Source organism: Daldinia loculata, assembly GCF_022478755.1.
Source record: "Daldinia loculata strain CBS 113971 unplaced genomic scaffold F4817scaffold_46, whole genome shotgun sequence".
Lineage (NCBI taxonomy): Eukaryota > Fungi > Ascomycota > Sordariomycetes > Xylariales > Hypoxylaceae > Daldinia > Daldinia loculata.
Window position 1 is genome coordinate 171,553 of NW_026054900.1, and position 26,730 is coordinate 198,282.

Genomic DNA, 26,730 nt, shown 5'->3' on the forward strand with positions numbered 1-26,730 from the left:
TCAGCGGAGTTAGACGTTAAGGTCTTAAAACCTAACTAGGTAGGTAAATAGGAGGTGAGGTTTATATTAGGTATTAGGTATTAGGTATATTAGGTATTACATAATGTAAATATATATGATAAAGTACCTAACATACATATGTACAATGTACGTAAGACATGATAGTGAGATATGATAGTTTTGCTGCAGAACCGCGGCTCAAAAGTGGCGAATACCATTCGGTAACCTACCAGCGAATGTTCCGATATCACGGAATGCAGCTCGCTACACGAACTGAGAGATGTACCCAAGTATTTATCCTAATACGAAATGTAGACCGAATTACAAATGTGACCTGTCAAGTAAAGGTACCTAAGGTAAGAGGTGAGAGAAGTACCTAAAGACCCTTGTTCTGTGACCTGCACTAATATTATAGTACACATAGGCTACTTCGCTACTTATGCATGTCTAAATGAGATAGGTTAGGTAACTTCTCAAGTTTGGTGCAAATAGTGCAATCACAATATGGACATACATAATCCGTAAATGCGGTTAAATATGCAACTACACTAGCTCATGCACCTGTCGCGCTACTTTCCCAGAGGTGTGGAAAGACCTTGCGGTTCCGTACACTAGACAGAAGACTAAGGTAGGTATGTACGGATTACATAACTTACATAATGTTATGTACATGATGCAGATAGATTACATATGAATATAAGTTTATAAGTTCTTACTTGCAGGACAACTAACTAGGAATATATCTTACAGGAACACATCCCGGACTGGTGATCTTAACACTTCCCCCTCCTTGGGTACGGGCAACAAAGAATAACATGCGACGGATGAAACATGACTTGCAGTATTTTCCCTTGAGTGGTGACAAATCTGTAAAGGCAAAACGCAAAACCACGCAAACCGCACATGGCCGCCAAGAGAGTTATGTCGAGAAGCAGGGCTACTTACTTGCCTAGAACATACCTAGAACAAGGGTCGAGAGATAGGGACTTACATAGGACAAGACCTGGATAGGAAACAGGGGTATGAGAACGTGTCAGTATCATTTTTGCAGCTCCGCAGGGCCACGAATCCCAGCTTGTCTACCATGTACCTGTCTGTCTGTCTGTCCGTAACCCCTTGCCTGCATGTCTATCCCCAAAGCACGCAGTTTATTAGCCCACGGCTCCAACGGCAGCCTTCCGGTAGCTATTAAATGGACTCGGCACGGGTCGTTGTCATATGCCCTAGACCCTATGTAGGCCAGTGCTCACGGCTAAAAGCCCACCCCATCTGACATCGCGCAAACTTCACTCACTTAGTTTGCTTTTCTTCAACCATTTGCGTCAATCTTTTCTTGACCATGTTTAGGATGTTTAGAGGAGGGGGAGATACCGTCGATGAACAATGAATAGGATCAGGGAAACTCTGGCTAGAATAGCTCGTGCCGCTCGTGGATCGCGCGACCCGGCTTCTTCTTCAAGCTTACGCCTAGACCGCGTAGGCCGGTCGAGTAGCTCGACACTCGACTCTCGGGAAAAGATCCTGATACGCCCAGATGGCCGAGGTCCTCTTGTCCTCTTTGACGGCACCCAACACGGCGACGACGGCATCGACATTGTTTTCGTCCATGGACTCTACGGCCAACGAAGCGGGACCTGGACAAAAGCCGGTGTCTGCTTTCCTCGCGACTTTCTCGGGCAGGACATCCCGGGTGTTAGAATTATTGTATGGGGATGGGTCGGAGCCTTGAGTACTAGCGGCACATTTTCCGAGCAAGCAGAAAACCTGCTAGCGGATATTGCTCGTATCCGTACTGGGACAAAACGTCCCATCATCTTTGTAGGCCATGGCATAGGCGGTCTCGTTGTCAAAGAGGCCTTGGTCACGGCGGCAATGTCACGGATATATGGTACACACGTCGAGCTGGGCAACGTGTACCCTAAGACTATTGGATGCGTCTTCTTAGGTACACCTCACGTAAGGGGTGGAAAGCGTTCCCTAGGTGAATGCATTGCTACAACTGCTCTGTTATCACCGATTCCGCCGACTCCTCAGCTCCTGAAAGCTTTCAGGGAGAGTGACAAAGCCTTCGAGAACCTTCACAGCACGTTTCTTATGATTTCGAGAGACATAAGAATTATATGTGCTCGAGAAAAGTTGCCAACGACCATAACGGCCTCGGCTGATGTGGTAAAGGATGCTGATGGAATGGAATTGGGAAGGGGGACGATCCAGATGATGGTCCCAAGGGACTGCACAACCTACGAGGGCTTCAATGTATCAAAGCTCGACGTGATGGTAACTCACCAAGACCTTGCAAGGTGTAAGAGCAGAGACGACCCGGGATATGCGCAGATTGTTCAGTATCTCGTCAAAGCAGCAACTGCTCTAACACCCGCCGAAGTCGAGGCGAGGGAACCCCGAAATCAAGGTACATGATACCCGGCGCTTCTACCTTATATACGTTATTCTTTCGTGACTAACTCTTAGGGTTTAGAAATCCTTAATGCGCTTTACTTCGACACTATGAATGAACGCGAGTCCCGAATAGACCCGGCCTATGGCGATACGTGTGACTGGATCTTGGACCCTAACCAATCTCCCCTCCCTAATTTCCTCAGATCTAATGATACCGTCCTAGTAAGTGCCTTGGTTTTATTGTCCCTTTGCCGTTTGCTTGGGGTTATATAGTCCTCAGTTGTGGCCATCATCTGATATCAGGACTAAGATAACTAGCCAAGCTATTTCTTTTTCATACAGTACCTTTTGCAGCGTTGATTAACTCTGGTTGTGTAGTGGATTAGTGGCACTGCTGGATCTGGAAAGTCGACGATGATGAGGCACCTATGGCGATCCGAGCAGTTGAGAGAGCAACTCCTCGACGGGTGGGGACACGGGGGTGATTTTCACATGGCTTGTTTCTTTATGTTCGAAGGTGGTGGTCCGATCCAGAAATCCTACGAAGGCTTCCAACGCAGTATTTTGTACCAAATCCTATCGGCAAGACGTGATCTCATTAGAGTCGCCTTTCCTAGCTTTTTCGATGGTCCTTGGCCACCTCCAGTACTATTCACCAGCAACCGCAATCTTAACCAAGCATTCTACTCTATCTTCGCCCAGATGTCCGACAACCTACGCCTCTTCATTTTCATGGACGGACTCGATGAATATCGCATTATAGATCGGAAGGATCAATACGAGCCAAAGGAACTTGATGTCACTTACAAGAACACAGGAGATGAGTTTTGGGGCCAGAGCAAATGGGCCATGGATTCTCACGTGGAGATCTCGAAACTCGTCAACAGTATGGGCAACAAAGACAATATCAAATTCATCATCACCTCACGTGAACTATCAGTGTTTGAGGAAGCTTTTGTTGGCGTTCCAAGAATCAAGCTCCAAGATCACACAGAACGGTCTATTACACAATATGTGGCAGGCCGACTTGAAGATGAGGCTCCTGGGCTACCGGATACCAATAATCTCTGTAGGGAGCTAGCCCAGAAGAGTCATGGCGATATACTATGGGCGAGGCTAGCGATCGATATGGTGGTCGGTTGCAGTTTGCGCAGTTTAAGGAGCATGTTGAACTCTTTACCGTCGCACCTTGGAGGACCCGACGGCCTGTACATGCGTATGCTGCAAAACCTAAGCCACGAATATCAGCGTAGCGCATCTAGGATTTTTCATATTGTCCTCAGAGCGCAGCAGCCGCTGAGCTTAATTACACTCGCATTTGCTGAAGAAGGCTATCTGCACCCTAGCACGGGCGAGCTGAGGATGGTTTACGATAACAAGCGTCCTTATGACAATGATGCCGTCGAACAGCTGGCCGATGAAATGCAGAGGCGGTTACAAACCTGTTGCGTCGGCCTTCTAACTGCCGAGACGGGGATATCCACTAACTCCAACACCGTAGAAACGGGGAAACGAGTCGTCTTTTCTGATCAGACAGCTAAGGAATGGGTACGACGCAAGGACATATGGCAGAAACTTCCTGGTGTCGAACCCGTCAGTGATATAGAGCTGGACTTCTCACTACTTAGTGGATTTGCGAGGCACATCAAAGTTTTTGGAATTACGCAATCTCCGGTATTGGCATGGCCAAGCTGGCGAATCCGGCCTGATGCATGGCTATTACTTTCGAACGTGATGCGGTATGCTGAGAGGATTGACAATAAGATTGATGACTTAGAGAAATATTGCGAGCTGTTGGACGAGGTAGATAGTACATGCCAACAGATCTGGGTCGCGGCTCTGCAGAGTCACAAGCCTCTCCACGAGGATCCCGACTGGTACGAGAGTCGGCTCCCAAGTCTTCTCAAGAAACACTGGTCTAGTTACGAACCAATGGATATTGGCAAGCCACCTAAACGGAAAGACTTCCTAACCCTCGCCGTCCAGGCTAGCCTAGTCCGATACGTCGATACAAAACTAAATAAATTAAGTGGTGACGCGAGAAGGAAGAAGGCCCAGGAGCTTCTGCCTTTCGTCGTCAGCCCCAAGGCCGATGGCATCAGCGCTTGTGCTACTCTCAGTGGAGATTACTCGGAGTTCCATCACGATATGCCAGATTCCCGCTTGCTAGATATTCTGTTCGACGCAGGAGCATCCGCACGCGATGACGAGAGGCTGTGGACGAAGGCATTGAAAGCAGGACGTAATTACTTCTCAAGGGGCAGCGTTACGATGACGCACTTGCTAGAGACGTCATCGAGCGCGAGGCTCATGGAGAATCGCGAGAGATGGGTTGCCGCCATCAAGGCGTTACTACAGCACGGCGCGGATCCCAATACCGACATCCAAGTTACAACCGGAGAAGGAGAAAACCAGTCCACGACGACAGTAGCGGCTGTAGACCTAATACGAGATACGCTAGAGGGGGAGCCCGAGTATGCCGTCGAGCTCGTCGAGATGGAAGTACTAATGGGCAGGAGAGGGAGTGTTGGCCTTGCGAGATGAGATTGACGATGACGTGTGACGATGTGCTTCTAGCTCGGGAAACGAGGAGGGACGGGACATAAGGTTGGGATGGTGCGTAGAGAAAGGAAAAGTTTCGGAGGTAATTAGGATCAGACTCCAGATTGACTAAAGTGGTTCACGAGTCTATATAACTAACGTATCACGACTAACTAAACAGCATCCGCCGGCTTGTTCGGCGGAGACTCAATTACCTAGCTCTACTGCTCGTCGCATATATAACAACACATATACCTAGGTAACATTGAAGCAGAACGATAGATAGTATCACTCGAAATCGGCATGTACCAAGACTGGATGGAGGATCATGTATAGAATGGCGTGTCGGGAAATCATAGAGTTGATATTATGCATTCTTTGTAGATAGTCAAATATTAATATTATAGTTATATTCAGTACCTCAACGTCTGGATTTCGGAAGGATAGATTACTATTTGCATTTATATGACGGTGATGGGATTACACGTATGATGGATACCTCTAATATTGTACTCTAGTCTATAGTAGAGTCCTGTTGAAGCAAAAGTAATACTTGCTCTTAAACCTTGGCATTTAATAAATATATGGGCTATCAGATTAACATACGTAATTTGAGAATTGCTTGAAGACCTCATAATTCTAAATAAGTATACATATGTTCATTCAGGTCTAAGCGCTTTGACATCGTAGTCTCGGGTCGTAACTTAGATGTTATAATGTGCGAAGCAAGCAGAAAAGTACCTCCTAACCTATACTTTATCTAGGTACACAATCACAAATAGAGATTTCAGTAAATAAGTTAAACGAATATCTCTTACGAGGGGGAATAGGATAGTGAAATAGACATAACAAAATAGATAGCAAAAGCAATCATCAGGGCTCTCTTTGATCCGCATATAACTCCCGCCAAAAAGGGGGGGAGCAGCTAGCTCAGTACGCATTCCAACCAAGAACCAAGCCACGGTTATTACTAGGAGCTAGCAAAAACGCAGTGGCCGGCCTAGACTGTGCGCTTTGGGATTTCGTCATATGATTGCTAGAGTGCTTTGGTTTGGAAGTTGGAAAAGTACGAGATCAAAACGACTTACCTCTTCCGAATACTAGGACACGAAGAACTATACACGTTTAAGGGCGCTGACGCTGGTATTTATATACTAAATGACAGGCTGAACCCCCGTTTTTTTTTCATTGACTGTAGCCCCGTATCTACTTGTTTTTTCTGGACGTTGCAGCAACTAGGCGTTTCTTGAGATGCTTCGGCATCTTTTCTTTCCGCTTCTCGGCCTTGGCCTCCTTCGTCGCTTGCTTGCGTTGCTGTAATTTATTAGTATGACATGTCCTCTAACTTTAGAATAATATAATAAAGCGGATATACATGTTAAGGGGAGGGGGGAAGTAATGAAAACGGGATATCATGTTAATGTATAACATACCTTCTTCTCATCCTTATCTTCAAACCGTTTGCCCCGCGGTGTCCCCTTCGCAAATCTACTCTCGTCATCATCATCGTCGTCGTCGTCACTATCGAGAGCTACTCCTTCATCCGACTCGTCCTCTGAGTTCAGGTTTGCCTCTCTCGGCTTAGTCACTACTTGGTCCGCGAGGAGGTTCCTGTAGACGAGCTTGTCTCCCTCACCCTCCCCGATCTTCTGTGCGTCCTTCTCGATATCGTAGACCTGTTCTAGTGTCTGGGGGATATATTGATTTCGGAAGACCTCATTGTCGACCTCCAGCTCGGCTGCTGCTGCCTCGTCGTCAGCGGGTTGCGACCTCGAAGCGTATAGTTCTTCTATCACTTCTGATAGTCTTGGCTCTTCCACCGCGCCCTTGGACTCCGTGATGAAGTCGAAGATGGTACGATCGGATAGCGTGTCGACTCCTTGTCTGCGGAAGAAGTCACCTGTGTTCTTGATATCCATTCGAAGAAACTCCAGTGACCGAGGATGATCGTGCTCAACGCTTTGAGACACATCGATGATGTAGAGTTGTCCGTCATTGTATAGAATATTGTATTCACTCAGATCTGCGTGCACTAGCCGCGTAACCTGGTACATGCGTCGCATGATACCCAAGAGTTGAACGTAGAGTTTTCTCCAAAGTTGATCCGCATCATCGCGGGGAATGTTGGCGTCGCGCAATCGCGGGTACGCGTATCCTTTCTTATCTCCGAGGAAGCTCATCAAGAGGACGTGGAGCTTGAGCTGTAGGGGTTCAGGGCAAGGAATAGCGGCAGAATGTATTCTCTGCAAGTTGCGATATTCCTTTTCTGCCCATAGCTGGACCATTCTCCTGCTGTTGCCCTTGTTTGAGCCGGATTTAAAGCGGTGCTCGCCAGTGATGTATCTCTCGCGGTCTTTGAAGCTTAATATGGCTGTCTTGTAGACCTTGACAGCGCGCTGGACGGGCGGTCCGTTGATATCAGGATATGCGATAGCACCATATACGTTGGCCTCCTTGCCCGTACTAATTGCGCCATGTATCTCGTTGACTACGCCGCGATTGATCATCTGGTAAAGAATCATACGGGTTCTCTGATCAAGGACCTGTTCGCTCGTAGCCCTATCGGCCTTATCCTTCTCCCGATCTTGTCCCTCCTTGACATCGTCTAGTCGTATCTTAGCAGCATGTCTTGAGAGAGCCGTGATCTGATCATCTACGCTAGCGACGGTGTTAGCGGCAGGTTTCTGCTGATTAGAATGCAGGGGTTGTTGTCGGTTGAAGTTTCGCGTTATGTCTGGTTCCCCATCTAGGCCGAGGCCATCGTCAATATCATCGTAATCGTTGAAGACAGAGTCCAGATCGTCATCGTCATCCGAAGTTTCTGGGGCAGCATCGGCATCGGCTAGACTTCTGGGAATTTCCCGGTTCGCTATTTCATCATGAGAATTGGCGCTAGGTAAGTGAGTCGATTGCGATGGTGGTATCGTCGTGGAGTTTTCGGTCTCCATGATAGATATTTGGATAGATATTTGCGACGGCGCTATTGAAGACGGCAAGTGGAATTTCTTTTGTCGGAAGTAATATTGGCTTGATATATCCTAATATATGTATAAGAGTGTATAAGAGCTACTTGAGGAATTCTGGTTTCGGATTGTTCTCCACGGGTCTGGTCTGGTGAGGCCTCTACTTGTATAATAGTACGGCGCTGGGTCAATGGAATGGAATTGATGAAGATTGTTAAAAGGTAATAAAGTTGTTTGCAAAAATAACCTTTGACTTTATTGAACAGCGGTTTACAATTCTGGAGGTGACACAGACTCAGACAGGGTCAACCCCACTAACCTTGAACGTAACCCCACCAACTTTATCTTATCGAACTTAGGGCATAGTATACATGTGACTTGCATTAGTCGTAGTTAATGTTAAGTACATAAGTACCTGAATATGTTCAATATGCATCTCAAATAAGAATCAAGGTCAAGCAATCCTATTGTTACCCTGCTATAATCTACCTATAGATCAATACTATTACTCCTTCCTTCCATTCTTATCAACCCCGCTCCCTAAGGTTACATAAACCTTCAAGTGATCGTCAAGCCCGACTTCCTTTTCATCAGCTTGACAGCAAGATGATTCGTCCATTATCCAATATATGGCGACGGCCAAGAAGCAGGCCTTCCTGCAAGCCATACTGCAAGTAAAGGCCATACCTACATAGATATAATGATAAGCCTGCCGCCATATGTAGTAGTTTGGGTAGAATTGGTATTCCCCCATATGATGTCTTGCTGATCTTGACTTCTGTTCCTGCAGATATCATACCAATAGTAATTAGCTGACGTGATGGTGTTTCCTCGTCCCTATTATCTGTGGCTCACCACATTGTCCAATGGTTCGTCGATGCTACGCTATGATTTGAGTCCTATCATATTAAAAACTAACATTTTCTAAGCTGTCCTTGCTACCTCGAGAGTTGTGGGAATACCTACTATCCCTTTTACCACTTCTAATGACGGGGCGTATCCAATTACATCCCTTAAAGGAGTGTTGGTAGACTCCAGATTTACCGAAAGCCGTGATGAAACCGGAGAGACGTTGATTCCACCAAGTCTACAAGATTTCGCCAAAACATTCGTAGACGACTTACACAGTGTCTTGGGTCTCGATATTGACGTCTCCATTGGCGATGAATCTACATCAGATACCATATTTCTCACACTGGGTGATCCTAGCAAGTATACTGATGCCAGCGGTTCCCTGACTTCTGAAGGGTATACGCTCTCAGTCAACTCTTCAGGGGTTGTCATATCCGGTGCCAGTCCCTTGGGTGTGTGGTGGGGTACGCGAACTATCTTACAGCAAGCAGTTCTATCAAATGGCTCCTTATCCTATGGGGAAGCATACGATGCTCCCGGGTGGAAGACTCGAGGTATGATGCTCGACGCAGCTCGTCATTATTATCCTCCAGAGGCACGTATAAGTTCAATCCGATGCGAATTTGAGTAATTAGGCTAACAGGAGGTGCTGGTCAGTTTATCATTGAATTGTGCTCTTACATGAGCTTTTTCAAGCAAAATACATTCCAGCTTCACCTGAGTGATAATCTATATAACAATGTCGGCCTGTACACTAGAGAGCAATCTTTGGAACTATACGCTCGGTTCCGCCTATGGTCTGATTCCGAATCTTTGGCCGGCTTGAACAAGTATAAGAATGAGTCGTATACGAAAGAGCAGTTCGAAGAAATCCAGTCGACTTGTGCTTCACGAGGAGTCACCATCATCCCGGAGATCGAAGCCCCAGGACACGCACTAGTCATAGTGCAATGGAGGCCGGAATTAGCACTTGAAGGCAGATTGTCGTTATTAAACATCTCGCATCCAGACTCAATACCTACTATGAAAACCATCTGGAGCACTTTCCTCGACTGGTTCCATTCCAAGACCGTCCATATCGGCGCAGACGAGTATACCGGCGATCCTAACGACTATAATCGATTCGTTAATGAAATGGCAGATTACATCTACCAAGAATCTGGGAAATCTATCCGCATCTGGGGTACTTTCCCTCCCAAGCCTGAATACAACAATGTCTACAACAACATCTCGGTACAACACTGGGCCTTCTTCGAGGACGACCCGTATCACGATTACATCCTGAACAACTACTCCGTTCTCAACTCCGACGACACCTATTACACCGTCCTTAAATATTCCGGAAGTTATCCACAGGTCGTAAACGTCGCGCGGACATTCAACGGCAACCCGGAGACAGGCGGGATATGGCAGCCCTACATCTTCGACACGAAAGTCGCCGCCAATAACCCGGAGAAGTCCAACCCCCTGGTCCTTGGGGCCGTAACGCCCTTATGGAATGACTACGGTGCAAACGCATCTGTCTTCTCTGAAGCTTATTATGCTTGGAAAGACGGGATCCCGGCACTCGCGGACAAGCAATGGGGAGGGGACCTCTCAGCGTCGGAATTCGCGGAGGCATTTTCGGCTTTACATCCTGTTATACCGGCCCAGAACCTGGATCGAGCGATCCCATCCGTTGGATCGACAATATTCAACTACACCTCACAGTCAGTCCTAAGTAATCATTACTTCACGCCCCTAGCCACATGGGCCGACACCACCGTCACCGACCAATCCGGAAACGGGTACGACGCACTAGCAAACTGTCCACTCACCGCGAATTCCACCTTCGCCATAAATTCTACCTGCTCCCTAGAAACGCCCCTCTCCTCCAAAGGCCGAGATTACACTCTTTCCCTCCGCCTTCTCATCGACAAAGTAGATAAAGACGCCACTCTGATCTCCGGCCGAGACTCCGCGCTCATGCTAACCCCGAACCTAACCCTCTTCGCCTCAGGTAACTACTACCGGTTGAACACCACAGTCCCTCTAAAGACATGGATCGACCTGGACATCGTAGGGCGGGGGAACCAGACGTTCGCGCGCGTGAGTCCCGACGGCGCAGTAGCAGCCGCAAAAGAAGAAGAGTTCTTGGCTGTATTAGGCGTCAACGGGGTTTCCCTCGTGTGGACGCCTATCGCCATCGAGGCGCCGCTGAAGCGGGTTGGTGGCAAGGACGCTGGATGGACGGGGCAGTTGGCGGCGATAAGCTTGAGCTCGGAGGTTTGAGTGGTGGGATGTAGCTAGGTTAAATAGCTGACATAGACTAATACCATTCGGTCGACTCTTACCCCCTTTATCTGCACACCAACCAGTTCGAGACAGATAGGCAAAGCAAAACTTTGTATTATCAGAATCGTGATATTATCTTCTTATCTCGATAGTGTGGCGATACCTAATTATATGTCCATGGTAAAGCTAGAACAGGGTGTCGTGCATATAGTTAGGTGCTCTAATATTCAATCTACGGAATTAGCTGATATAGACAATCAGACAGCTCAAGCCAGTCCGGTACGTTGCTATTAGAGATTCATCAAGTATTGTCAATTTTATTTTATTTTTATTTTGTCTAGTCTTTGTTAGAAGACGACTAGCTAACAGGTACCTATGATTGTGCTAGTTCGTACTATATAAGGCGACGTCTTCATCTTCATTTGATCTTCCATATGTGCCCCATCGAGCATATGGCGAATGTGTTACCATTGGAGTGGGGATGGACTAATATCCAAATCTGAGTCACGAAGTAAGGGAGCCGCTATTACCCTAGATCATAGACAAAGCCCAGTCATGATAGTATAATATCTTTCTAATATCTATACACTTATCACTGATCATCCAGCACGTCCTCAAGAAGCTTCTGCAAGGTAGGCAAGAAAGCCTGCGCCTTTCTGAAGTCTCCTAGCTTGACTCGCATGTAGTCAAATGCTACTAGGACCACCTCATCTAGCTCTGCCTTCTTGCTCTGTACCGCATCGGCGCGAATCTCCAAGTTTTCCTCCATTATAGGCACCTTCTGATACCTTTGCGAGAAGTGCGTCAGTAGGATCCTCCTCGCGCCCATGCGGCGGCCGACATCGATAGCCTCAGACATAGTCGAGTGTTTCTTAGCGATAGCATCACCTTGAAGCTCGTCGTCGAACGTGCTCTCGTGGATGAGCAGGGTGGCCCCCTTTCCGATCTCGACGAAATCGTCGCTCGGCCTGCAATCGCCCGAATACGCGACCTTGAGCCCAGACGGGAAAGTAAAGACCGTTGCCATCGCACCGAAACAGTGCCTCACGTTACAAGCCGTGATCTGTTCTAACCCGATGGCCCTCGTCTCCGTCTCCGAGAATACATGAGAACGCCCTTTGTTAAAATTGACAGTCAGAAGACGGTCGAAACCGTAGTTCTCGATGTCCGCGTATTCTCGCAGCCAGTCTATCATGTGCGTGTGGGACGCGACGAAGAGCTTAGCGGAGGGGTTTGACCGCGTCGTCTCGTCGTGCCATGCTTTGATGACGGAAGCGGTGCCTAGGTGATGGTCTGCGTGGAGATGGCTAATCCATATGCCTTTGAGATCTCGCAAGATTTCGGGGAGCTCGTTGCCAAAAACCCGCTGCAACTGACCAATCGTATTCTCGCCGCAGTCAAACAGGTAGTTACCGTATCCCGGGACCCGAAGGAGCGTAGAAGAGACGTTACGGTACTTGGATGGCAGAGCAGAGCCAGTTCCTAGAGGAATTATTTCTGCGTCTCGGTTTGGGATGTCCGATTCCACTTTTTCGATTTTGGCTAGAAATTCGGGATCTGAAACTCTCGCCTTGGCTTTTCGAGCCATTTCTAATATTTCATCATTCATATCCTCTCGGGCCAACCTTTCGATATCTGGAAATGGAATAATCTTGTCATCTCGATGAACGTACTGGGGTGCAAATTGCACAACCTTCCCAAGCTTGCTACTTTCGTAGAGAGAAGAGACATGCGTCGTCGAGGCGTTCGAAATTGAGACGTTATTGTCGTAAATGGGCAAGCGGAACCGGTCAGGGTCAATACATCGTAATTTGAAAGTTTGAGTTGTGACCGAATCAAATGCGAGCCTGTTCGGACAGTTGTCTGGTGAGGACACGATGTGTCTGATTGCCGACTTCTTTTGCATAAACTCTTGTAGCCGGGGTTCATTTACGACCCCAGGGCCAAGAATCCAGTAGATAACATGAACACCTTCCATAAGATTATCATTTGACCACTCCGTACGGTTCACGAGCGCATCGATGTAAGAAGGGTCCGGCAAGTCGACAACAGCAAACCCGTTCCCGGGAATATTCGGTTCCAAAACCATGTCTGGAGTTACTACAAACCCATCTTCACCCACTACATTCTGGCCACTCGTGAGCAGGCTGTAGGATTGCTTAGGTACGCCGTGCTTCGCAGCTACTTGGGGGTTAAACTTTCCTCGTCGTTCATGGGTTTTAAAAATATAGCACAAGGATTGGTTCGAGGGTTTCGTACGCGGCAGTGCGTGTACCATTGCTCCGGGCCATGGTCGACGTATTAATACAGGTATATCTGGTACCGCCTCTCCACTTCCTGGTAAGGGACCTGTATATACTTGGATGTGACCTTTATCATCCCGGACGTATATTTTCGCGGGTTGCTTCACTTGGTGCAAGGTGGTCTCTACCAGCGCGTCCATCTTCCAGTCCGAGTCAAACATCTGGGTGACTACGGTTTGAACTAGCTTTCTGTCCTCTTCATCGTCTAGGGTGGGTTGCTGCTCATCCACTTCGGATGTCTCTGCGAACTCCTCGTGCGTCCGTTTTCGAGGGCTAGTCGATACGATCGTTGTCGACTGGATAGGTATATACCACACCTTGACGTTGGTATCTTCCCAATCCGGTTTAGATTCTTGTTGTTCGATTAAGCGGGGGCCGTCGCGAACCTCATGGGGGTCCAAAGGCAGTCCTTTCCGGAAAATAAACCTGCGCGCCGTAGCGAGTAGGTGTGTCAAATTCTTGCCTCCGTGAATCCTAAGCCTCGGCATGACAATGTCGTTAAGAGCACGGAATTTACGATCCCCGAGCCCTTTCTTCTTACGCTCTTCGATATTTTGTTTGAGGCTATCTATCTTGGTAGCCAGGGTATCGGCAAGGACGAGGATAGTGCCTAGAAGGCCACCGGCATTTTGCCAGTTAACCACACCTGTTAAGAAAACATCTTCGACCTTCTGTAAGCCGATATTTCGCTGGACGGCAGCGCGCTGTGTTCCCTCGGCGATATTCCCAATTAAATAGCGCTTGTTGTCAAAGTGAAGCAACAAGCAAGCACCGTGTGTGTCGGCGGTAGGGGTCGTAATGACCTGGACAAAGTTCAACATACCGGTCCCCTGCAGCGTCGTGTGCTGGTTAAACGGAACGGTCTGAAACAGTAGGAATTGCGCACAATATTGTTGCTCTCTAGGAGACGCTCGCAGTAAGGAGACGTTAGGAGCTTGGAAAAGTGTAGTTGGGAGAGGTGCCTTTGCGAATGAAGACCTTGGGGGCGGGTCGCGATATTTTGGCGGGTTTAGGATATGCGGATTTGAAGTCTCGCGGAAGGGGAAAAGCCACCTTGGGGTCCTATGAATAATATTACGATATCTCATTAGGTTTTACGCCGGATGAGCCTATCAAGAATGACTCTTAAGGGCAATTCGAAACGCATACAGATGCGTATAAGTGAATTATCGATACCGATGCATCGCAATGCTACATGTTAGGTAACTAAGAAATTATTTCTTATCTTATCGATACTATGTATTCTGACGTACTTTGTAATCCGTACATGTACCTAAATTACGTAACTGTTGCTAGCGATTCTTAGATGGCAGTCATCCACACTTGTGTTTTTTATTAATGAATTAGTAGGTACCTAGGTACTTATGGTTATGGGTATACCAAAACAACCTTAGAAAACAGAGACTCTCATGGTGCCGGACTTGCAACCACAATTCCTGCTAGGGACGTGGCCTTAATATTGTCGCCTCCCTTACACCAACACGTACCAGCAACTTGCCCGACTACCCCTTTCTCATTCCACTAATAATTCGTCAGTAAATACCTATTTTTCGAGTAGGGAGATGGGGCTCTCGGTATCACGTACGACACAGCCAACATCGCTGCGCTTCTGAACCCAGTTCAGCGAGTCGCATAGTGCAAGACATTCCTCGAGCGAGTTCACCACTAGTGACGCCAGGCCTGTTCCCGTCAAGTCGCTGTCGCAGGCTATCTTGTATTGCCGGTGGTTTTCCCCCGATATCATACTTCCGCTTCGGCTGGGACACCCGGAATCTACTAGGGCCGTCGGTGTCGGTTCGGCTATAATTGTCGAACTAGTGCTGCTACTCTTTGGGCTGGTATTCCTAGTGCTGCTTGTACTGGTAGTTGATACACTGCTCGTAGATGAGGTCGTCGAGGGGGCAGCATGCGGCGACGAAGTAACGTCGTTGCTTATAGCTTCGCTATCCGCAGAAGCACCTAGACGAGTCATCAGAATCACCATCTCTACTGCATTCGTCTGCTATGGTTTGTCTAACCTGTGTTATTAACCGCACTATCATTACTCCTCAAACCTAAGCCCAGCCCCGTGCCTAGGCCGAGCGCCAATGCTACCACCGAAAACAAAGCTACTAGCAACCAGAAGGTAGGTTTCTTCAACCCGGCGATCTCAGCTTCATGGGACGCCGGACTGGTCTGCGGTTGCGCCGCGTCGTAGTTCTTGTACTCGTAGTACTGCGGATGGTAGGTCTCGGGAGCTACCTCTGGCGCCAAAGAATCCGTCACGAGCTGTGGTGCGGTGCTCGACGCGACCTCCATCGTCGAGTGCATCTTGATTCTAAGAGGCAGATCTGCAAGAGCTATGAAGACGAGCTAATATCCAGAGCCATTCTCATTATATTTGCACTCGTAGGCACCATTGATGCTGCCTACCTTACGATGCCCTGTGCCGGCCCCTGGCAGTCGCTGTGATGCTACCTACATTGCATCTGCATGTAACCCCCAAATTTCAGGGGTCGATATTGAGTTTATACATAGTAGATGTGAGAATATATGTTATAACGTCTCTATTTTAGATCTTTAAGTAATCACCGTTGATCTGACGCTCAATCTTGTCTTTCAATTTGAATTTAGTAATGAGTATATATATAAAGATATAATTACCTAGACTAAGTAACTATGATTGTAAAATCGTATCAGCTGTGATTATACGATATTGAGGTGTCTACGATATACAAATTGCGTAGTAAGAATGTCTAATTGTCAGCGAGTTTGACATATGAGGTGATGATACTCTGCGCTGTGACCTATCCGGGATTTCTTCCTACGCAGCCAACGACCTCAGCCGTAACCAGTAAGACCCAGCTATAATTGATCAATTCAGCCTTCCCCTACTTTAGAAGGAATTAGTATGCTATTCTGAAAATAGCGAAGAGATGCGACTGGCGTGCATACATAATTCTATTATTAGCGAATCTCGCACCCTTCGGTAGTCTTGCACGTTTCCTTTAATTAAGGAATGCGTAGCATCCGAAGGGCGCGAGATTCGATAGACAGCGCTAATAGGACTATTAAACGATACTCAAGATGTTTCCCGCAATATATGGCTGTGGCTTTGAAGGAGTAGTCACCATTATACGTCTATTATGAAGTACCCGTAGTTATATATATGAGGTATGTTTATTGGAATTTTCTGCGCATCGTACTGGCTATGTGGTATGAAGGAAGGTCTACCTGCAGCTTTATAGAAGCAATTCCCCTTGTAGCTAATGTCATAAATGACACCTAGGGGCTCTTGCCTGTTCGCCTTCGAAGTAGTGTTGATTGACTTCTATTGGGTGGCTATGGAGGACACATGAGTTTATATTATCCACGTTCCTCGACCCAATGACACTGTAACCATGGTCGATTATACCACCTCGAGCCCATAGCGTTTCCAGAACTGATTATTTCGTCCAACTGTACATAGTATTCCAGATACTTAATCTACCTCATTGGCTACTTATTTACCCTTGTAGAGTACTGATTCCGAGCTGTGACCGAAGTCTCCATATTATCATAATTGCAGCGGCGTCAACTACCGGAGGGTAGTTGGGACAAGTGTTGCGACATGGTCATCCTTGCCGAGGTCAACATCCATGGAGCCCGAATGCATCCCCTCCATCTGGTTTATGGACTTCGTATAAGCCCCAAGTCTTGTATCCACGTTGAGTATGTCCGCCAAAAATCTTTCTTAGCCTCCTCACAGGCCCCGAGAAACCCCTGTATGTCTGGTATTTTATGTAGCTCGTCGAGCGTTTGTGGTACCGTCGTGACGAGGAACTGAAGAGTATCTTCGGAAATTATTGGCTGAGTAGGCTCCAGGTCCATTGCCCAGATCAAACTTCTAACATAAGCATCCAATTTTTGCCGCAGTGACTTTTGCAACAGTAATTTCTGCTCCGTACTTAACAGCTGAAGCTCTACTTCTTTCTCCACTGGTTGGGGAATGGGAGGTAAGGGTTGGGTCTCGTAAAGAAGTACCGGGCTATTAGATTGCTCAAGCTTTGGCTGTGGCGATTCACAAGGTGCGATGAGTTCCATGAATGTTTCCTCGATGTCTGAATCATCATAATTGTCACCGTCGTCTTTTTTAGCCGATGCTTCGGCGGCATTGGACCGCGTTCCACCAATTTCTAATGATAGCCCACTACTCGGTAGAGGTCGCGATATGAGGATTTCCTTTGAGCGACCAACATTTCTGATCCAACTTTGTTTGGATGGTCGATCACCTAGCTGCGGTTGTTGAATATCCTCCGCAGCACACGAGGTCGCAGAGGTGTCGGTAATAGACGGTTGAGGGAATTCAGACTTGTACTCGGCCTTGAACTTTGCGATTATTTGGAGCCAGTCAGGCCCATACTCAGTTGCCTTGCTTGTTCCTACGCCGTGAACATTTAGAAGTTCAAGCTGGTTCGAGGGACGCTGCTTAGCGAGGGTTTCTAGGAGCGAGTTAGAAGCAACCATAAACAGGGGTCGGGCCTCTATAGCAGCACGAGCCGTCCGGTGCTCTGCCAGACGCCTATATAACTCCTTGGATGACCCATTTTCCTGCTGCTTCTGGTAATCATCTCTTGGGTGACGAGGAGCCCGATTCACAATTTCAGGCTCCAAAGGCGGATTCGTCTGAGTAGTGCTTTTCCTGGGATGCTTGGCAATGTCTTGTGCAATTATCTCTAGCCATTCGTCGCCATACGCCTCAACTTTCCGATCTCGGATGCCCTTCACCTTTAAGAGCTGGATCTTATTAGTCGGGCGGGTTTTAGCCAGCTGCTCCAGGACTTTATTTGAAGCTATCACATAGGCGGGTACATCATGTGCAGCAGCAACCCTTTTGCGATGCGAGACCAATTGTCCGAAGAGCTTATGCCACACTTCTGGTACAGATGAATCCATTATGTTGTCATTGTAGTGTTTTACTTTGCTCGCGAATGGTCGAGAAGTGAAGGCATCATTAGTGGTCATAATGAAGCTTGGGTTAAATTTCCATAGGCTTTGGCAGCTGACATATCGCCTAGGTAACGAGTATATGATTAGGTTAGTATTAGGACAGAGTCCCTTTTGACAAAAGCTGTTGCATTTTATATATAGCATGATATTTAGACTTGGTAAGTAAGTTCCATTGGAAAGTTGCTCCTACCTGCCTGAAGTAGTTGTACCTGTTATATGTACATGCACCTAAGTATATGCATGTATTGATGCGCACATGCATTTCAGTAAAAGCATATGCCACCGCATTATGTAACTACCTAGGTAGCTTACTCGTCTGCTGACCTCGGGACATCAGTTGATAAACGATAAACGATAAACACTAAAGCGCGGCTGCAATTTAGCCTCGTCGCTTCATCTTGGCGAAGTTACATCTATCTCGCATCTCTCTCTCAATTGATCTATATCTAAACACAGGTCGCTACCTGTATTATTCGGAGCTTGTTTTGGTGAAATATCCACCAATAGTTCCCATCATGGCGTCTACGCCAATGGACCTCGACGTTCCCGATAACTCGTCGCCTGCCAACGGTACACCATCCACCTCCCTCAACATCACTCGTACTCTAGGCGGCGGTCTACCTAGCACATCAGCTATCTCCGACACCGTGCACAACTTCAGACCTACGAAGGTACCCTCCTTGAGTATACCCGCAGTCTAACAACCTTTTCTTACTCGAGTTACAGTTATTTAGGCGCGACGATATTAAAGATGGACGGCCTCAACCCTTCATTCTTAGCCTCGATTATGACGACCCGGGAGAGCTTCTGATGACATCCGAGAGCGACGAGACCATCCAGATCTACAAGGTCCGAGAGGGTCGCCACGACAAGCAGCTCCTTAGCAAGAAATACGGAGTCAAACACGCCAAATTCACGCATAACAGCTCTAGTATAATATACGCGAGCACAAAGCAGAATGGTTAGGATACTATAGCTCTCGGTGCCTGTCATTGGTTGGAGACTTGCTGACAACGACACTTTATAGATGCGATCCGATACCTAACGACTCACGATAATGCATTTATACGCTATTTCGAAGGCCACCAGGCTGCCGTTACATGCTTGGCGATGCACCCTGGCAACGACGACTTCATCTCCTGCAGCAAGGACAACACTATACGGTTATGGAATGCTGGAACGAAGAATGAGACTGGGATTTTATACCTGAACACACCACATCTCGCAGCTTTCGACCCGAGTGGACAAGTCTTCGCCGTAGGATCGCCTAGCAGCGGCATGGTCTTGCTCTATGACCATCGAAAATTCGATAAAGCACCATTCGCGGAATTCGACATCGTGGAGGCATGCGCTTCAGTTGACTCTCATCATGTCATGCAGGGTTGGACCACGCTGGAGTTTGCCAACGACGGACGCTCTATCTTATTAGGCACCAAGGGAGGAGGTCATTTCCTTTTGGACTCGTTTAATGGCAGCCTGAAAGGATACCTACGAAAAACTGAAGGCGGAAGTAATAGGCTGGCGCCTGGTGAAGAATACATGCTTAACGGAGGCGGCCCGAGTGGTGCCAGCGTGGAGAGTAGCGGCGACTGTTGCTTCACACATGACGGAAGATTCGTCGTCGGTGGTGGGAGGAAGGGAGTTATGGTGTGGGATACACTAGGTAACGCGTCCGATAAGGTCTTGGATCCAGTTCACGTACTAGAAGACGAGAGGCCCGCGGCAGTAGTTGCCATCAACCCCCGATTCAACTTCTTCGCGACGGCAGATCAAGACCTAGTATTCTGGTTACCGGATCCGCATGCCTAGGAGGCGGCTGGAGGCTCATCCGTCGACGTCGATGTCGATGCGTCCATCTATGATTGCGATCTTATGAACTCGAATGAAGACGATTACCGGCCAATAGCGGATGGACATAGGATCCATCATGAAGTAGTATAAGTAGTGAACGAAGGTGAGGATGCGGCTAGCTTAGGTACGGAAGATACCCCCCCATTTTGCATTGCGAAAGGCGTCTAAAAGGACATCGTCTTGGCAAGTTCTTGCTATAGATGTTTGTATGAAATATAAAAATTTGGCTTGTCTCACAACATAAGACGTAACATTTTGTGACGATTAGTATTTCCAAGTGAAACACTTGGCTACCTGATGCGATGCTTCTAAAATCCCATTATTAAATAAGGTACCAACTACTTACCTTACCTGGGTATGCAATTATGAAGTATTCGTATAGTTTAAATGAGGCTCGAGCTAGGTACCCCGCGAGATTTCATAGAGCTCTAGATCCCTGTCTAGCTGTTTGGCCCCCACATCATCCACCGCCCACCACCGACACCAAACTTCATCGTCACTCGATTGGGCGAAAGTGCCAAAATTCAAGTCCAGCTCCACAATCCACTTCGACAACACGAAATCGTATATCCATAACCACCATACCGAGTATAAGCTGTGCCCGAAGATCTCAGATACTATTATACGAACAACCGACGAAATTTATTCCGCAGCAAAGCGGCATTCACTCGCGATGCCATACTTTGCCACGAGCCAGGAATGGCTGCACCAGTCTTCGCTCCTCCTTGAAGCACGACCAACTACCGTACGTCCATCCCTACAATATCATGTTATATTCCTATGTACACCCCATCCTTTGTATATAACAACGCAGCAGCACTTCCATCACCATCACCATCACCATCACCACCCATACCACTCCATCTCAAACCCTTAGCGCTAGAAGCCTCCTACTCCTAGCCATGTAACTAACCCTCACATATACCTATACAGACACGCATAACAACCAAATACCACATCAGCAAACCCAAGCCCCGACGCGCCAAAAAAGCCCCAACCTCCCCGTCCCCCTCCCCCTCCACAACGACCGACACCGCGCCCCGCGGCTCCCTCACCCTCAAAACCTACGACCCGCATTCCGGCGCCTGTCTCAAGTACCGCACGACCAAAGCAGCCGAAGTATCGCGCCTAATCCAGAGTCTGGGCCGGCCGTTGGGGGCCCGCATGGCCGCCCTGCCGTTACCCGAGGCCGCGGACGAGGTCATGGCCGATGCGCCGCTCGCGGCGGGGACGCCGGCCGAGGAGAAGAGGGGGGAGGATGTGGTAGGACCTGCGCAGCTAGAAGGAAGTACAGGTGGTGGTGGTGGTGGTGGTGGAAAGGCGCCGGGACAGGGACAGGGACAGGGGCAGGCGGGAGGAGGTGGCGGTGGTGGGAAGGGGAAGAAGAAGCGTGGGAAGAAATGAGGAAATGGATGATGAATGCAGAGGGAGGGAAGAAAAGGATTGGAAAGTCTATGTTGGGCCGTATCCGGTCGAAAAGAGATCCTAGACCTAGAGGGACCCGTCCGTATAGTTCCTTGCGATTACATCATAGCATCGCTATAAGGTTACTTATAGTTAGAATCATATTCAAAGCTTGATTACGAGGTAGGCTACAACCTAGAGAAAGCCCAGCGCTTGGACGCATACCAATGAACCTATTAATACGCACATGGCATTAAAGCAACATCATTTACGATTCAAATATCACGCAACGCCAAATCACATGATACCGATATAGTATGTCTTCATCATTTGCATCAATTGAGCTATCACTACGTCCGCGTCTCATGCATAAAGTCATTTGCCCCATTCGTCTGTCCATCCATTCGGAGCTTATTGTGTTTCATTCATTCCTCCGTGGGCCATCTCTTTCTTTGTAAAGAGGCCAGCAACGCCATAACGCCCAGTGATGATGACCGTATTGTGACAGATAAAAAGGGAAAATAGGGCTGAAGATCCAACGGGAACCGCCCGGTCAATGGATCCAACCGCAATTGTACCGCGGAGACAATTGCTCACCGGTCTATAGTTTCGTATTATTATAAGACCCTCTAAGCTCTACCCAGTAGGAGTCGCGTTGAGGGTAGTAGCGTGAATATAGTATTACACGAGGGCGGATCTAATCGAGAATGAGAGGGGGGTATCGAAAACAGACGTAAGAGAAAGAGGCGCGAGATGATCAAGCCGGCGAGAAGCTTAGAAGTCATCGTCGAAGGTGAAATCGCCTCCATTCTCACCCTCTGCAGGGGTGGCCACGTCGTCGTTCTTCTTGGTGCTGGCCATGACACCTGCCTTCTGGTAGTCACCAACACGCTTCTCGAAGAAGTTAGTCTTGCCACCCAGGGAAATATTCTCCATGAAGTCGAACGGGTTGGAAGAGCGGTAGATCTTCTCGTTGCCGAGAGCGACTAGTAGACGGTCGGCGACGAACTCGATGTATTGCTTCATCAGGTTGGAGTTCATGCCGAGTAAAGCACAAGGTAGAGCCTCTGTCAAGAACTCCTGCTCTATGGTGACAGCGTCTCTAATGATCTTCTCGATGAGGTCCTTGCCGGGGCGGTTCTTGAGGTGTGTGAAGAGAAGACAGGCGAAGTCGGTATGTAGACCTTCGTCACGCGAGATAAGCTCGTTGGAAAAAGTAAGACCGGGCATTAGACCACGTTTCTTCAGCCAGAAGATGGAGGCGAAAGCACCGCTGAAGAAGATACCCTCAACAGCAGCGAAGGCAATCAGACGCTGAGCAAAGGTAGAGTTCTTGTCAGCGATCCATTGCAGAGCCCAATCGGCCTTCTTGCGAATGCAGGGGACTAGACAAAGGTTAGCCATGTGGTAGTTTAGGTGCGGGTTAAAGTGGACTCACTAGTGTCAATGGCATTGAAGAGATGGGTCTTCTGGGCAGGCTCCTTGATGTAGGTATCAATGAGCAGAGAGTAAGTCTCAGAGTGGATGTTCTCCATCATGATCTGGAAACCGTAGAAGCATCGGGCTTCAGGGATCTGAACCTCGCCGCTAAATCGCTCAACTAGGTTCTCGTTGACAATGCCGTCTGACGCGGCGAAGAAGGCGAGGATGTGAGAGACAAAGAACTTCTCGTCATCGTTGAGTCGGTTGTTCCAGTCGTGAAGATCCTTGGACAGATCGATCTCTTCGGCAGTCCAGAAGGACGCCTCATGCTTCTTGTACATCTGCCAGATCTGTGGGGTAAATTAGTATATGACGCGTCAAAAAAACCACTTTACGCGTCTAAGACGCGTTACTCACCTCATGGTACTTGATGGGGAATAGGACAAACCGCTGAGGGTTCTCCTGTAGGATGGGCTCATCAGCCTCCTCAGGCCTAATAGTGGGCGCAACCGCGACCTTCTCTTCTTGCTTCTTCTCAATTTGTTGGTGCGAATCGATCTCTTTGGCGAGGGCATCGATGTTGGAGTCGAAGGGGGCATTCTCCTTGCCGGCAGAGAAGTCGAGCTTCTTGACAGGAGAGTCCATATTCAATGATTGCATGGCAGAGGCAGCCTATATAGTATAAAGAGTTAGCAACACTCATTCCAAGTGAACTAGGAGACAACGTCATGTACCTTCTTTGAGGGAGTGATGTTAGAGGCCATTGTGAAGATGTGAGGTTGAAAATAGGAATTGCAATTGCAGATTGGACAAGGGAGTGGACAATTGACTTGCAATGATCACCGAGTAAGAATGATAATCACGCGTTAAGTGGAAGTAGTCGTTGTTGTTGGGATGCAAGGACAAGAAGCGTGTTTAGAATAGGTCGGATCCAAAATCTTTTAAAAGCTGTCTCGCGCCGAGTCACGTGTTGAAATTAACTGGGATCGACGCGATAAAAAAACGCGACTAAACCCCCCGCCACTTTTTTTCACGCGTCACCCAGGGGCTGCAACCTTCCACTATGAAAAAGTACCCACGTCGTACCAAAATACCAAAATACCGTACAAGGTACAGTGCAAGATACAGTGCAAGGTACTAAAACAATTGTAAGGGCTGTTTTTGCAATTGGCCTATAATTGGCCCTGTAGCTAGCCTAGCTGTTCCCTTTTTTTCTTCCTTAGAAATGCAGCTCGGTCCTCTCGGCACTGGCTTCATGTGTCACAAAACAGGGATATCTACACCAACTAGTAGGATTATCAGATCACAGTCATCAGATAAACAAGCAAACCCAAAGGGGTATGGGTGAGATCCCTAGTTTCTAGCTGATTCAAGATCAGCTAATGATTACTCGTCACTATGTACGAATCATCATCGACTTTGGACTGTTTGATTCCGGACCTAATATCGGCCTTGTCGGTTACTGTCCTCGGATTACGAGCCATACCATATATGTATACGATAGGCTACCTATGTTTTCCAACACAGTGTTGAGTCGTAATAATCCAGAGTAACAGAGCTCGTCGTTTCAGATGGTGTAATCCAATCCATTGTCTCATAAAAATCTAATACTAGCCGCCATCTCATCCAATATGATCCCCCCTCCATTATGACATAATGTTTGTATGGTATCTTAGTCTCATCTATCCGCCCGCGTTTTTTGCCGTTGCACCTAGACCTGCTATGCTCATCCTACATCATGAATAAAAAGTGTCCCAATTTCAAAATAGTCAAGAATAATCAAAAGCATAAAAGCCAATTCGAACAGTAATGGTGAACGGTCTCGTACGGAATAACCAAATTCGTAGTAGCGTGACGCGTATGTATGTAGAGAAGCCCCTCCAAAGTAATTAACGCGATCTGATCTTCTTCTTAATTGAACCCCACAGTTCGTAATTGCTAGCGGGTCCCTAGTTCCGTCTACCAGCCTCGATATCAGCTGGACGAGATCTCTTGCTACCTAACCCAAAGAAACTTCTGCTCGAGCCTCCTTGTCTATCGTCATGAACCCTGGCTTGAGCGGGTTGTGACGGTTGGGTCCATTCGGTTGCGACACCAGTTTCCTGGGGAACATGGTCTGTTCGTAATTGACCTCCAGACCTTTCACCTTGACGCGTAACTCGAGACGACGCGCGCTCAGGTGACTCCGAATTAAATCGATCGAACTCGGCCGGATCGCTGGGGTCCACATCTGGCACCGGCAATTTACTTGCGCGAAGATTCTTCTTGCCTTTCTTTCGTAGATAATCTTCTAATGCCACCGCGTTGCGCGTGTTGGCAAGAATGATGGCATCGGCAATGTCTCCAACAAACGGGACCAAACCGGCGATAAGATCTATGAACACCAGCACATACATCCAGGCCCATATCTGAAACGGAAGCCCTCCTTCAACCTGCTTGGCAGTACGGACAACCATCATCGCGAGAAGGGCATCGACGACATCTCCAGCACTATTAAGTATGTTTATTAGCACGCGAATATATCCATGAATGGGCCGAGTTACTCACAAAGGGAAGAGGCCGATAACACTACCCCAACCAAACTTCAGCCCCATAAAGCTCCCAAAGCTCATATCTAGTCGGTATGCTCTTCTCTTCACCTTGGTCAAGATCATCGCATCGTGCTCTGAAAGGCCAGGTGGTAAGGCTTTGCGAACCTTCTTAATCTTCCCTGTTGGTGTGCCATCAAGCCTTGTCGCGGGGACTTGTTCGAAGTATGGGTCCTTTAATTTATATCATGTTAGTATCGTTTGCTTTGCGATTGACTTAATGCCGAGTTTATGCTATTAAGTCAAGAGCAGTAACAAAAAGGAATCATGTCGCTCACTACCGCTCCGAATTGGTTCCCTGCTGTTTCCTTCAGGATCTTTTTGGATACAAATTTTGCGATAACGCCCGCCATTTTGTTCTTAGGATCGAAGTAGAATTGATTGTCTGATTGTCTGATGGTAAATGTATTGGTGGAGAGCCGTTAAATATTGTCGAAGAAGTAGATTAAATAAGGAAGACACGATTGTCGTATCGTTCGGTGAGTATAGAATGGTTGGTGAATAGGTACCTATTAGATAGGTAGTATACCTCTGCTGCTTGTTGACTTCAAGTGAGTTAGTTTCGCATTCGCAGTCAAAGCACTTTTTAGAACATTAAATTCTCCCTCAGAGCAGTAGGAACAAAGGGAAGATTGAAAGACTTTTATTTATTGAAACTTGTAATGACAACTAACGAGACAATGGCGGTCTATCTAGGTACATACGTAACCCTGAATGTGGTTGTGACGTTTTTCAAGTTTTGCCTTTCCCTCGATGATTGGTGATCGATCATGTTGTTATGCGCCAATACGAGAGGCAGCCAGCCAAGTCCAGCATACAAGTCAGAGAAGTGATGATGTCAAACAGCAGATTAAATGCATTAACCCATTTAAGGTTAATCGATCTACCATGCTTTATGCGTAACATGTACCTAAAGAGTGGACCCATGTCTTGCCGGCGGCAGTCAACTCCCGTCAATATGGCTTGTGGCGCAGCCGTCCAGCCACACAAAACTCCAACTCACATCCGTCCCGTGACCATCATCATCGCGTAAACAAACCACACGATGTGTGTATAAGTGCCTTGAGGCCTCCCTCTGCGATGACATTCTCGCCACTAGAATTAGTTAGAATAAACGGCAAGTGTAAAGATGTTTCCTTAGTCTCTAACAATGAGCGTTAAAAGAAA

General features: G+C 47.6%; 10 protein-coding genes across 10 annotated transcripts; 4 read left to right on the forward strand and 6 right to left on the reverse strand.

The window, feature by feature from the left end:
* Nucleotides 1-677: 677 nt before the first annotated feature.
* F4817DRAFT_345752 (uncharacterized protein) lies at nucleotides 678-5,456 on the forward strand. Its single transcript, XM_049304309.1, has 4 exons — nucleotides 678-1,032; nucleotides 1,357-2,410; nucleotides 2,477-2,619; nucleotides 2,776-5,456. The coding sequence occupies exons 2-4, from the start codon at nucleotides 1,384-1,386 to the stop codon at nucleotides 4,939-4,941; spliced, it is 3,336 nt and encodes a 1,111-aa protein (XP_049156528.1). The 5' UTR covers nucleotides 678-1,032; nucleotides 1,357-1,383; the 3' UTR covers nucleotides 4,942-5,456.
* Nucleotides 5,457-5,509: 53 nt separating this feature from the next.
* On the reverse strand, nucleotides 5,510-8,211 carry F4817DRAFT_345754 (Serine/threonine-protein kinase Rio1). The gene is made up of 2 exons (XM_049304310.1): nucleotides 6,372-8,211; nucleotides 5,510-6,252 (listed from the first exon to the last, which is right to left on the reverse strand). Exons 1-2 carry the CDS (start codon nucleotides 7,884-7,886, stop codon nucleotides 6,145-6,147), a joined length of 1,623 nt encoding a protein of 540 aa, XP_049156529.1. The 5' UTR covers nucleotides 7,887-8,211; the 3' UTR covers nucleotides 5,510-6,144.
* A 130-nt stretch (nucleotides 8,212-8,341) lies between these two features.
* F4817DRAFT_345757 (glycoside hydrolase family 20 protein) lies at nucleotides 8,342-11,176 on the forward strand. The gene is made up of 4 exons (XM_049304311.1): nucleotides 8,342-8,634; nucleotides 8,692-8,770; nucleotides 8,831-9,348; nucleotides 9,411-11,176. Exons 2-4 carry the CDS (start codon nucleotides 8,722-8,724, stop codon nucleotides 11,022-11,024), a joined length of 2,181 nt encoding a protein of 726 aa, XP_049156530.1. The 5' UTR covers nucleotides 8,342-8,634; nucleotides 8,692-8,721; the 3' UTR covers nucleotides 11,025-11,176.
* Nucleotides 11,177-11,337: 161 nt separating this feature from the next.
* Nucleotides 11,338-14,515, reverse strand: F4817DRAFT_345758 (uncharacterized protein). Its single transcript, XM_049304312.1, has one exon. The coding sequence runs from the start codon at nucleotides 14,416-14,418 to the stop codon at nucleotides 11,620-11,622; it is 2,799 nt and encodes a 932-aa protein (XP_049156531.1). The 5' UTR covers nucleotides 14,419-14,515; the 3' UTR covers nucleotides 11,338-11,619.
* A 74-nt stretch (nucleotides 14,516-14,589) lies between these two features.
* Nucleotides 14,590-15,811, reverse strand: F4817DRAFT_345759 (uncharacterized protein). Its single transcript, XM_049304313.1, has 3 exons — nucleotides 15,349-15,811; nucleotides 14,916-15,289; nucleotides 14,590-14,851 (listed from the first exon to the last, which is right to left on the reverse strand). Exons 1-3 carry the CDS (start codon nucleotides 15,638-15,640, stop codon nucleotides 14,738-14,740), a joined length of 780 nt encoding a protein of 259 aa, XP_049156532.1. The 5' UTR covers nucleotides 15,641-15,811; the 3' UTR covers nucleotides 14,590-14,737.
* A 624-nt stretch (nucleotides 15,812-16,435) lies between these two features.
* On the reverse strand, nucleotides 16,436-18,477 carry F4817DRAFT_345765 (HRDC-domain-containing protein). The gene has a single exon (XM_049304314.1). The coding sequence runs from the start codon at nucleotides 18,440-18,442 to the stop codon at nucleotides 16,979-16,981; it is 1,464 nt and encodes a 487-aa protein (XP_049156533.1). The 5' UTR covers nucleotides 18,443-18,477; the 3' UTR covers nucleotides 16,436-16,978.
* Nucleotides 18,478-18,643: 166 nt separating this feature from the next.
* On the forward strand, nucleotides 18,644-20,427 carry F4817DRAFT_345766 (WD40 repeat-like protein). The gene is made up of 3 exons (XM_049304315.1): nucleotides 18,644-18,969; nucleotides 19,025-19,259; nucleotides 19,326-20,427. The coding sequence occupies exons 1-3, from the start codon at nucleotides 18,814-18,816 to the stop codon at nucleotides 20,105-20,107; spliced, it is 1,173 nt and encodes a 390-aa protein (XP_049156534.1). The 5' UTR covers nucleotides 18,644-18,813; the 3' UTR covers nucleotides 20,108-20,427.
* Nucleotides 20,428-20,579: 152 nt separating this feature from the next.
* On the forward strand, nucleotides 20,580-21,861 carry F4817DRAFT_345767 (signal recognition particle 9 kDa protein-domain-containing protein). Its single transcript, XM_049304316.1, has 2 exons — nucleotides 20,580-20,894; nucleotides 21,083-21,861. Exons 1-2 carry the CDS (start codon nucleotides 20,823-20,825, stop codon nucleotides 21,551-21,553), a joined length of 543 nt encoding a protein of 180 aa, XP_049156535.1. The 5' UTR covers nucleotides 20,580-20,822; the 3' UTR covers nucleotides 21,554-21,861.
* A 79-nt stretch (nucleotides 21,862-21,940) lies between these two features.
* On the reverse strand, nucleotides 21,941-23,961 carry F4817DRAFT_201998 (ribonucleotide reductase). The gene is made up of 4 exons (XM_049298594.1): nucleotides 23,710-23,961; nucleotides 23,393-23,647; nucleotides 22,992-23,325; nucleotides 21,941-22,938 (listed from the first exon to the last, which is right to left on the reverse strand). Exons 1-4 carry the CDS (start codon nucleotides 23,737-23,739, stop codon nucleotides 22,328-22,330), a joined length of 1,230 nt encoding a protein of 409 aa, XP_049156536.1. The 5' UTR covers nucleotides 23,740-23,961; the 3' UTR covers nucleotides 21,941-22,327.
* Nucleotides 23,962-24,217: 256 nt separating this feature from the next.
* On the reverse strand, nucleotides 24,218-26,421 carry F4817DRAFT_345770 (uncharacterized protein). The gene is made up of 4 exons (XM_049304317.1): nucleotides 26,268-26,421; nucleotides 25,842-26,108; nucleotides 25,523-25,737; nucleotides 24,218-25,465 (listed from the first exon to the last, which is right to left on the reverse strand). The coding sequence occupies exons 2-4, from the start codon at nucleotides 25,914-25,916 to the stop codon at nucleotides 24,925-24,927; spliced, it is 831 nt and encodes a 276-aa protein (XP_049156537.1). The 5' UTR covers nucleotides 25,917-26,108; nucleotides 26,268-26,421; the 3' UTR covers nucleotides 24,218-24,924.
* Between the last annotated feature and the right edge of the window lie 309 nt (nucleotides 26,422-26,730).